Source organism: Mobula hypostoma, chromosome 28, assembly GCF_963921235.1.
Source record: "Mobula hypostoma chromosome 28, sMobHyp1.1, whole genome shotgun sequence".
NCBI classification, from domain to species: domain Eukaryota; kingdom Metazoa; phylum Chordata; class Chondrichthyes; order Myliobatiformes; family Myliobatidae; genus Mobula; species Mobula hypostoma.
In genome coordinates, this window is record NC_086124.1 from 26,208,446 (window position 1) to 26,220,416 (window position 11,971).

The 11,971-nt window shown below is 45.0% G+C and overlaps 1 protein-coding gene across 5 annotated transcripts in view; it reads right to left on the bottom strand.

Moving 5' to 3' along the window:
• cdk20 (cyclin dependent kinase 20) overlaps positions 1–11,971 on the bottom strand; it is a 61,703-nt gene that overhangs the window by 15,668 nt on the left and 34,064 nt on the right. The window contains exon 8 of one of the 5 annotated variants that reach the window (XM_063035362.1): positions 11,393–11,962. The exons of the other annotated variants lie outside the window; for them this stretch is intronic. Within the exon in view, the coding sequence (XP_062891432.1) occupies positions 11,960–11,962 (3 nt within the window). The 3' untranslated portion in view covers positions 11,393–11,959. Of the gene's footprint in view, positions 1–11,392; positions 11,963–11,971 lie in introns of those variants that run through there. 5 annotated transcript variants of the gene reach the window in all.

The following is an 11,971-nucleotide window of genomic DNA, read 5'->3' on the forward strand; positions in this document are numbered from 1 at the left end:
ATGCTGCAGGGGATTAAGTCCTAACCTATTCAACCTTCCCTATAACTGCATGCGCTCACACCAATATGGGTAACATTACAGAAGGTGTCCGACTTTCCTCTTCAGCTCATTCACCTGAACCAGTCACAGAGTGATACAGCAAAGGAACAGGGCCTTTGGCCCACCTCAATATCCCCCTCCCCCCACACCCCTGCATTAGGACTACATCCCTCCATACCTTGTCTAAATGTCTGCCTTAGCACCCCTTAAACATTGTGATTAAGTTATCACCAGCAATCACCATCACCATATAACAATTACAGCATGAAAATAGGCCATCTCGGCCTTTCTAGTCCGTGCCGAACTCTTACTCTCACCTAGTCCCACCAACCTGCACTCAGCCCATAACCCTCCATTCCTTTCCTGTCCATATAGCTATCCAATTTAACTTTAAACGACAACATCGAACCTGCCTCAACCACTTCTGCTGGAAGCTCATTCCACACAGCTACCACTCTCTGAGTAAAGAATTTCCCCCTCATGTTACCCCTAAACTTTTGCCCTTTAACTCTCAACTCATGTCCTCTTGTTTGAATCTCCCCCACTCTCAATGGAAAAAGCCTATCCACGTCAACTCTATCAATCCCCCTCATAATTTTAAATACCTCTATCAAGTCCCCCCTCAACCTTCTATGCTCCAAAGAATAAAGACCTAACTTGTTCAACCTTACTCTGTAGCTCTGTAACAGAGGTGACAAATCCAAGTATCACCAAGCTAGTGTCTTGAGACAGTCACAACTTGAAGCTGAATGCCCTCAAATCTGTGGAGGTGCATATCAACTTCAGGAGAAACATGCCTCCTCTCCACCCAGAGACACATCAACAACTCTACAGTTCGCACTGTTTCAACACCCAGGTGCCTGGCCATTTTTACCTCACAGGACCTCAAGTGGGAGAACCATATCTCCTTCATTAACAAAAAGGCTCAACGGTAGATGTACTTCTTGTGGTATCTGGTAAAAGTCCATCTTCCTCAGAAGATGCTGGTGCAGTACTGTACTGCCATCAGAGAGAGCATCGTCACATCATGTCTAGCATCGTCACGTCATGTACAATAAACACAGTGAACTATCAGGTCAGAGAAAAAGACGCCGGCTGTAGTCTACCATCACTGTAGGACTTGTGTGTGCCAAGGGCAAAGAAGCAGGCAGAAAAATCATTGTGGACACTACCCACCCAGCAAACTGCCTTTTCCTAAAGCTCACTTCTGGAAAGCACTGGAGGGCTGTTAAAACAAAAACTTCACACCATCTTAAAAGTTTCTTCTGATTAACCATTCTAGTTAGCCGCATCCCCCCCCCCCCCCACCATCTATTACCTCAGTCAGTGCCTGGGCTACAGCAGCAGAAGACAATATACTCCGTAGCCACTTTAAAGATACTGGGTGTACCGTATGTATTATAGGGGGTGGCACAGTTTTGCAGTGGTTAGCACAATGCTTTACATTACCAGCAACCCCGAGTTCAATTCCTGCCACTGTCTGTCAGGAGTTTCTACGTTCTCCCCATGACGGCATGGGTTTCCTCCCACAGTCCAAAGGATCGTTACAGAACATCTTTCCTACCAAATGCAATAAGCATATCCAACAGTTCATCTCTGTGCAACAGGAGAACACACATTGTAGTACAATAGACTCTGTCTTATTACTTTGTACTTACCATTGCAAATTATTGCATATTGGTAAATTATTATTGTATGGATTATTATTAGCTTATGAGGACGCGCAGTCCTCTTTTATTGTCATGTAGTAATGCATGCATTAAGAAATGATACAATGTTTTTCCAGAATGATATCACAGAAACACATGACAAACCAAGACTGAAAAACTGACAAAACCACATAATTATAACATATAGTTACAACAGTGCAAAGCAATACTATAATTTGATAAGAACAGACCATGGGCACGGTAAAGTCTCAAAGTCTCTCGGAAGTCCCATCACCTCATGCAGACGGTGAACCTCCAGCGCCGCAAACTTGCCAAGGCAGCATCCCGGAAGCAACCAATCGCAGTCCGACTCCAAGTCCGTCCGAAAACTCCAAGCCTCCAACCAGCTCTCCGACACCGAGCACCGTCTCTGCCGAGCGTTTTGACCCCGGCCCTGGCAACAGGCAATAGGCAAGGCCGAGGATTTGGAGCCTTCCCCTCCGGAGATTCTCGATCGCACAGTAGCAGCGGCAGCGAAGCGGGCATTTCAGAAGTTTCTCCAGATGTTCCTCCGTGCTTCTTCACGTCTGTCTCCATCAAATCAGGATTGTGCACGGCATCCTACTTCACAGATAAGATATCATTTGGAACGACCGCACGCACTGCATCGCGCCGCCATCTTCTCCTCCCCTCTTAAATTCGGTGCTTTATTATTAGTTAAGTCTGCTGAGTGTGTTTTTAAATGTTGCTGCTGTAACAAAAGGGTTTCCCCACTCAGGATCAATGAAGTATTTATTATTATGTACCAGTTGGTAGGTTAATTGGGATCATTGTCCCACAATTAGGCTAGGGGTTAATTGGCAGTGCAGCTCAAAGGCCCAGAAGAGCCTACTGCATCTCAATAAATAAGAAAACTTCTGCACATGAACTAACCTAAGACTATGATCGCTATTGTATTGTTGCTCCCCTATTCACAGTTTAGCCTTCATAGCTTTCATTTTCTATATAATGAGGGAGGAGAAGATGGCGACGCGACGCAGCGCATGCGGCCGTTCCGAATGAATATCGATATGTGTAACTAGGTGCATCAATCCGGATTTGATGGGGACAGACGTGAGAAGCACGGAGGAACATCTGGAGAAACTTCTGAAATGCCTGCTTTGCTGCCGCTGCTACTGTGTGATCCAGAATCTCCGGGGGGGAAGGCCCCGAATCCTCAGCCTTGCCTATTGCCTGCTGCCGGGGCCGGGGTGGAAGCGCTCGGCAGAGATGGTGCTTGGTGTTGGAGAGCTGGTCGGAGGCTCGGAGTTTTCGGACGGACTCGGAGTTGGACTGTGGTCGGATGCTTCCAGGATGCTGCATCGGCAAGTTTGTGGAGCTGGAGGTTTACCGTCTGCGTGAAATGATGGGACTTTCGAGGGACTTTGAGACTTTACCAGCCCATGGTCTGTTCTTATCAAATTACAGTATTGCTTTGCACTGTTGTAACTATATGTTATAATTATTTTGTTAGTTTTTAAGTCGGTTTGTCATGTGTTTTCGTGATATCACTCTGGAAAAACGTTTTTATCATTTCTTAATGCATGCATTACTAAATGACAATAATAGGGGACTGCATGTCCTCATAATCATAATTCTTTATGAATGTTAAATGTTGTTGTTCTGGGTTGCATGTTGCACCCTGACTAACCCACCACAGCAAATTCCTAATACATGTCAATATTTATGGTGAATAAAAATAATCCCTGAATCTGGTTCTCCTACTGCCTCTGGCAGTAACTTCTAGACATCAGATACCTCTATAAAAAACCTAACTCCCCCAGATCCCCTTTAATCGCCTAACTCTCAGCTTGTGCTTTTAATGCCCCCAGCTTGGAGCTACGTATTCAGACTACCTACCCTGTCTATGACACAAAAGCCTGAAATCATGTACTGCTAATCTCTTCTTACTGTTATAAGGTCCCCTGGTACGGTAAGATGGACTGTAGACCTCACAATCCACCTCGTTATGACCTTGCGCCTGATATTTAGAACATAGAGCAGTACAGCCCAGTCCTGACCTTTTGGCCCACAATGTGCAAGAGAATCGAAGTGTTAGCATAAGGGGAGAGTTTGTACTCACTGGTCTTTCGAAGCTCATTGAATATTGAAAGGCCTAGATAGAATGGCTGTGGAGAAGATGTTTCCAACAGTGGGAGAGTCTAGGATCAGAGGGCACAGCCTCGGACTGCAAGGACGTCTCTTTAGAACAGAGATGAGGAGGAATTGCTTCAGCCGGACGATGGTGAATCTGTGGAACTTGTAGCCACAGACACTTCTGGGGGCCGCCATTGGGTATATTTAAAGCAGAGGTTGATAGCTTCTTTATTAGTGAGAGAGTCAAAGGCTATGGGAGGAAGGCAGGAGAATGGGATTGGGAGAGATAATAAATCAGCCACGATGGAATGGCAGTGCAGACTTGATGGGCCAAATGGCCGAATTCTGCTCCTATGTCTTATGTTATACCAACTTTTTAACCACTCCATGATCAAACTAACCCTTTCCTCCAACACAGACCATAATCCTCCATTTTTCTATCATCTATGAACCTATCTCAAATGTCCCTAATGTACCTGTTCTACCACCACTCCTACATCACATCAACGACTCTCTGTGTGAAAGAAACTTACCTCTGACATTCCCCCCCCCCAACACATTCCTTAAACCTATATCCTCTGGTATCAGCCAGAGTCACTCTGGGATCAGAAGTTCCTGGGCGTTAGCATCTCTGAAGATCTATCCTGGGCACAACATATCAACACAGTTACAAAGAAGGCACAACAGCAGCTATATTTCATCAGGAGTTTGGGGAGATTTGGTATGTCACCAAAGCCACTCCCAAATTTCTACTGATGTACTGTGCAGAGCATTCTGACTAGTTGCATCACCATCTGGTATGGGGGGCCACTGTATAGGATTGAAATAAGCTGCAGAGAGTTGTAAGCGACACACACAAAATGCTGGAGGAACTCAGCAGGCCAGGCAGCACCTATGGAAAAAAGTACAGCTGATGTTCCAGGCCAAGACCCTTCGGCAGTCCTATGCAGGACTTTGTGTGTGTTGTTTGGAATTCCAGCACCTGCAAATCCTCTCTTGTTTGCAGAGAGTTGTAAACTCAGTCAACTCCACCATGGACACCAGCATCCAGGACACCTTCAAGGAGCGATGCCTCAGAAAGGCGGCATCCATCATTAAAGACCCCCATCACCCAGGCATGCCCTCTTCTCATTGCTACCATCAGGGTGGAGGTACAGAAGCCTAAAGGCACACACTCAACGATTCAGAAACAGTTTCTTCTCCTTTGCCACCCAATTTCTAAATGGACATTGAACCCATGAACATAACCTCACTACTTTTTCTCCTCTCTTTTTACACTACGTATTTAATTTAACTTTTTAAATCTATATACTTCTTAATATAATTTGCTTTTAATTATTCCTGCATGTATTGCTCTGTACTGCTGAAAAAACAACAAATTTCATGACATGTGCCAGTGATATCAAACCTGATTCTGATTAACCACTGCCACTTTGGGACAAGGCATTAGCTGTCCCCTCTATCAGAATCACTGATATACATTACTGTGCAAAAGTCTTACACACATATATATCGCTACAGTGCCTAAGACTTTAGCACAGTACTGTAGTAATTTTATGTATTGCACTGTATTGCTGCCACAAAAAAAAAAGGCCCTAATATAACCAGATTCTGATCTGGATCTCTATTGTGCACTGAGAGTGGGAAGGGGGCAGGGAGAGGAGAATCATGGTTGGGAAAAGGGGAAGGGAGAGGGGAGGGAGTGGAAATCACCAGAGAGACATTCTGTAATGATCAATAAACCGGTTGCCTGGTGTCTCAGGTCTCGGGGCTGGGTGTGTCTACACCCGTGCCCCCCCCCCGCCACCCAGCACCCCTTCTCTGTCACCTGTCCCATACCCTTCCCGCGGCACTCCACCCGTTCCATTCCCAACATCCCTTGCTCCCACCAGATTTACAAACATGCTCCCCGCTCCACATTGATAAATACTGTACTGCGCAGAAGTCCAAAGGTACTATATATGAACAGCACTGTACACTGTGAAATCTGTTATTTTGCTGCAGATTTACAGTGCAATAAATTTTAAAACCCTATGATACAGTAAGAAACATTAAAAACAATAAATGAACAGTGCATAAGGAGAATAAAATAGTGAAGCAACACACAAAATGCTGCAGGAACTCAGCAGGCTAGGCAGCGTCTATGGAAAAGAGTACAGTCAACATTTCAGGCCAACCGTGTAGTGAGATACTTTTCACAAACTGTTCAGAAATCTCTTGACTACGGGGAAGAAGCAGTTCCTAATATGTCTTCAGGCTCCTCTGATTTCTGCCTCTTATAATGTTATTCACCTCTCATCCTCCTTTGCTTCAAGGGGAAAAGCCCTAGGTCACTCAGACTTGTCTCATAAGACAATGCTAATGTGCACTGCACTGCACTCTCTCTGTAACTGCTGTGCTTTAATCTATATTGCTATTGCTTTACCTTGTTCAAATTCCAAAGTAAATTTATTATCAAAGTATGGACCTGCTGCCTTATACTAGATTGAGATTCATTTTCTTGCAGGCATTTCCAGGGAAAAAACAGTAGAATTTATGTAAAACTAGACATAAACAACAACTGAGAAGCATATGGTGTGCAGAAGGAGACACACTGAAAATAAAAAGAGATTATCTATTCTGCATCTCAGTACACTTGACAATAAAACAATTCCAATATCACACGCACATCACAGAAACCAGCCTCCCTTCTGTGGACTCTGTCTACACCTCTCATTGCCTTGGGAAAGCAGCCAGAATAATCAAAGACCCCCACACACCCCGGACATTCTCTCTTCTCCTCCTATCCCATCAGGCAGAAGATACAAAGGCCTGAAATTATGTACCACCAGGCTCAAGGAAGGCTTCTACCCTGCTGTTATCAGACTCTTGAAAAAACCTCTTGTAAGATAAGATAGACTCTTGGACCTCACAAACAACCTCGTTATGATCTTGCACCTTATTGTTTACCAGCACTGCACTTTCTGTGCTGCTGGTACACTCTATTCTGCATTCTGTTATCGTTTTACCATGTTCCACCTCAAAGCACTGTGTACTGATCTGACCTGTACGACATGCTTTTCACTGTATCTTGAGCTGACTTGGCTACACGAGGAAGAAATTAGGGATACATGCATCAGTCCTCATTGGAGGAATCAGGGATGGCGAGGGTCAGTAACTTGCCATTATCCTATCAGAGGATCTGTCCTGGGACCAGCACACAAGTGCCATCACAAAGAAGGCATGGCATCACCTCTACTTTCTTAGAAATCTGCATAGATTCATCTAAAACTTTGATAAACTTCTAAAGATACACACAGGAGAGTATCCTGACTGGTCTTATCAGGGCTCGGATCGGAAACACCAATGCCCAGGAATGGAAAAGCCTACAAGGAATGGTGGATACATCACAGGAAAAGCCCTCCTCACCATTGAGCACATCCACCATCCAGACCACGCTCTCTTCTCACTGCAGCCATATGGAAGGAGGTACAGGAGCCTCTCAGATGCCACAACACAAGGTTCAGGAACAGATATTACCCTTCAACCATCAGGCTCCTGAACTGGCTCAGATAACGTCACTCACCTCAACACTGACTGATTCCACAACTTACTGACTCACTTTCAGGAACTCTGAACACATTTTCTCAGTATTGTCTTTCTCTATCTATCCATTGCTACAAATATTTTGTATTTGCGGTTCATCTTCCTTTGCACTTTGACTGTTTTTTCAGTCTTTGTGTGTAGATTCTCGTTGATTCTATTGTATTTATTTGTTCTTCTACTATGAAGGTCTGCAAGAAAATGAATCCCAGGGTGACATTTAATAATAAATTAAAGTTTTGAACTTTAATGCATGTGACAATAATAATCCAATTCCAAGGAGGCTGGTCTGGTGAGCCTCTGCTGCCGCCTGCAGGCTGGAGTCACTGGTGGACAGCCAGGAGTGGATCAGTAAACACCTACTGAAAAAGGGGCTCGGGCCTTCAGTGAGGAGAGGACTGCCCCTGCAGATCAGCTGCTGTCTTGGCAGTGGTCTGCGGGAACATAGATGAAAGATTCATTAACCAGCCATGTAGGGCCAAGCATGTCACCTACTGCGACCGTCAATTGCGTATGTGTGTGGGTTTACATTAACAGCAGCCACATGTGCGCATGTCAGTCTCTGTATGTTTGTTTTACACAGAACAACAAACTTCCTTGTTATACAGAACCCCATGCATGCATTACACTGTGTGTGTGTGTGTGTGTGTGTGTGTGTATGTGTGTATGTGTGTGTGAGAGAGAGAGAGAGAGAGAGAGAGAGAGGGGGAGAGAGGGAGGGAGAGGGAGAGGGAGAGGGAGAGGGAGAGGGAGAGGGAGAGGGAGAGAAACATGTTGTGTTAAAACGTATAAAAACAAAACAGCGGCCCCACCTGGTGCAACACAGAACTGCAGCCAAAAGACATGTCACAGAGAATGCAATCTCTGTACTACATGAAGACACATTACACACAGCACCACTGTGAAGAGAATCAGGGTAACAGCCCTGGGATCATCACAGACAACAGCATCCCTGGGTGTACTCTGGGGAACAACAGCTCTTGTGTATTGACAATAAACTGGACTGGTCAAAGAACACTGAGGTTGTCTACAAGAAGGGTCAGAGCCGTCTCTATTTCCTGAGGAGACTGAGGTCCTTTAACATCTGCCGGACGATGCTGAGGATGTTCTACAAGTCTGTGGTGGCCAGTGCTATCATGTTTGCTGTTGTGTGCTGGGGCAGCAGACACCCACAGAATCAACAAACTCATTCGTAAGGCCAGTGATGTTGTGGGGATGGAGCTGGACTCCCTCATGGTGGTGTCTGAAAAGAGGATGCTGTCCAAGTTGCATGCCATCTTGGTCAATGTCTCCCATCCACTACATAATGTACTGGGTGGGCACAGGAGTACATTCAGCCAGAGACTGATTCCACTGAGATGCAACACTGAGCGTCATAGGAAGTCATTCCTGCCTGTGGCCATCAAACTTTACAACTCCTCCCTTGGAGGGTCAGACACCCTGAGCCAATAGGCTGGTCCTGGACTTATTTCCTGGCATAATTTACATATCACTATTTAACTATTTATGGTTTTATTACTATTTAATTATTTATAGTGCAACTGTAACGAAAATCAATTTCCCCCGGGATCAATAAAGTATGACTATGACTATGACTATGTGTGGGGGCAACTAGGGGTATCCAGCACGGAATCAGGCCCTGCTGGCCTGTCATACTCCCAATGTGCAGAACTTCTCCCAATGACTCTTGCACCTCAGCATTTCAGCCATGCCTCTCAGGACTTCTCAAATGTCCCAGAGACAGAGGAGGGTCCAACACTGGGTGCCTGTTCACCAACCCTAGGTATATCTCAAACAGAAACCTCAGTGTACTGTGGAGAGTCTGTGGAATTCATTGCCACAGACAGCTGTGGAGGCCAAGTCATTGGGTGTATTTAAAGTGGAGATTGATAGGTTCTTGATCGGTAAGGATGTCAAAGGTGATGGGGAGATGGCAGGGGAATGGGGTTGAGAGGGATAATAGAGCCATGATGGAATGGCGGGACAGACTCAATGGGCTGAATGGCGTAATGCTGCTCCTGTGCCTTAAGGTTATTGCCCATGGTTCCATCGCCAACATTGCACATCCGCAACTTACCAACACTAACGCATACATCTTAGGAGGAAATCCACACAGTCACGAGGAGAACGTACAAACTTCTTTCAGACAGCAGCGGAAACTGAACCCTGGCCTTCCCGCCGCTGGTGCCGTAAAGCATTACGCTCACCACCATGCTGCCCGAGTGCAGGGGGAGGGCAATAAGGTCCTGAGGCAGTCCATTTCTTCAGTCGCCCTCTCGACCTATGGACTTCCCTTTCTGAATACCAACCCATCCTTGAACACCTCATTCTCTCTGGCTGGTAATCTTGTCCTGTGACACCTCCCTACTCTGCTTCTATGACACAGGCTCGGGTTGTGATTAGGGTTAGTAAAGTTGTGAGCATGCTATGTTGGCACCAGAAGCATGGCAACACTTTCAGGCACATCCTTGTACTGTGTTGGTCATTGACCCAAATTGTATACTCAGTGGCCTATACCTAATAAAGTGGCCACTGAGTGTACATCTGTGGTCTTCTGCTGCTGTAGCCCATCCACTTCAAGCTTCAACATGTTAAGCATTCAGAGATGATTTTCTCCACACCTCTGTTGTCACGTGTGGTTATTTGAGATACTGTCGCCTTCCAGTCAACTTGAACCAGTCTGGCCATTCTCCTCCAACCTCTCTCATTAACAAGGCATTTTCGCCCCCCAGAACTGCTGCTCACTGGATGTTTTTTAAAAATTTGCTTACCATTCTCTGTAAATTCTTTTCTGCATGAAAAACCCAGGGGATTAGCAGTTTCTGAGATACTCAAATCACCCCATCTGGCACCAACAATCATTCCATGGTCAAAGTCACTTAGATCACATTTCTTCTCCATTCTGATGTTTGGTGTGAAACACAACTAAATCTCTTGACCACTTCTGCATGTTTTTATGCATTGAGCTGCTGCCACATGATTGGCTGATTAGATATTTGCATTAACAAGGTGTACAGGTATATCTCATAAAGTGCACGTTTCAATGTACATGTGACAAATAAAGCTAATCTTACTTCTTGCCTCATGTGCAGAGCAGACAGTAGTTTCCTTATTCTCCACCCAAATATCTACAGAACCTGGACTGGAGGCAGACCACAGGAGTGGATATGGAGAGTATTCTTATCCATGTTATGCAAAGTTAGCAGTTAGCTGCTAGTAACTAATGCTAATATTAGGGCTATAAGTTTGGAGTTTAAAATTGGTTATGTGCCATTACAGAACATTAGTCAAGTCATAAATGAAAGACTTTGCATAGTTTGGGTAACACACACACACACCCACACACAAAATGCTGGAGGAACTCAGCAAGTCAGGCAGCATCTATGGAGAGGAATAAACAGATGGTGTTTAAGGCCAAGACTCTTCATCATGACTGGAAAGGAAGGAAGAAGAAGCCAGAATAAAAATATGGGGTGGGAGGGGAAAGGAGTACAAATTGGCAGATGGGAGGTGAGGTGAGTTAAGGCAGAAGAGGAAATGAAGTCAGAAGCTGGGAGGTGATCAGTTGAAAAGGTAAAGGGCGGAAGGAGAAATCTGATAGGACAGGAGAATGGACCATGTGAGAAAGGGAAGGAAGATGGGTCCCAGAGCGGTGCTGGGCAGGTGAGAAGAGAATGGGTAAGAGGGGAGCCTGAATGGGGAACAGAAAAATTAGAAGGTGGAGGGAGGTGAATTACCCGGAAGTTAGAGAAATCGAGGTCACATTGGAGGCTCCCAGATGGAAGATGAGGTGCTAGTCCTCCGACCTGAGAATTCAAGTTCAAATCAAAGTAAATTTATTATCAACGTTTGTATATGTCACCCCGAGATTCATTTTCTTGCAGAACAAAGAAATACAATAGGGTCAATGAAAAACTACACACAAACAACCAATGTGCAAAAGAAGATAAGTAGTGCAATTAACATGAATAAAATTGCAATAATACTTTACTTTATACTTTATTGTCGCCAAACAATTGATACTAGAATGTACAATCATCACAGCGATATTTGATTCTGCGCTTCCTGCTCCCTGGATTACAAATCGATAGTAAATATTAAAAATTTGAATTATAAATCATAAATAGAAAACAGAAAAGGGAAAGTAAGGTAGTGCAAAAAAACCGAGAGGCAGGTCCGAATATTTGGAGGGTACGGCCCAGATCTGGGTCAGGATCTGTTCAGCAGTCTTATCACAGTTGGAAAGAAGCTGTTCCCAAATCTGGCCGTACGAGTCTTCAAGCTCCTGAGCCTTCTCCCAGAGGGAAGGCTAATAAACAAATAAATAATACTGAGGAAGTGAGTCCATAGGTTGCGGAATCCGTTCAGTACTGAGGTGACGAAAGTTATCCACACTGGTTGAAAGATAGTAACTGTTTCTGAACCTGGTGGTGGAGGTCCTGAGGCTCCTGTACCTCCTTCCCGATGGCAGCACTGAGAAGAGAGCATGGCCTGGGTAGCAGGGGTCCTTGATGAGTGGCCTCATCATGTATCCAACCTGAATTTTGGTTTCCTTACTTAATAAA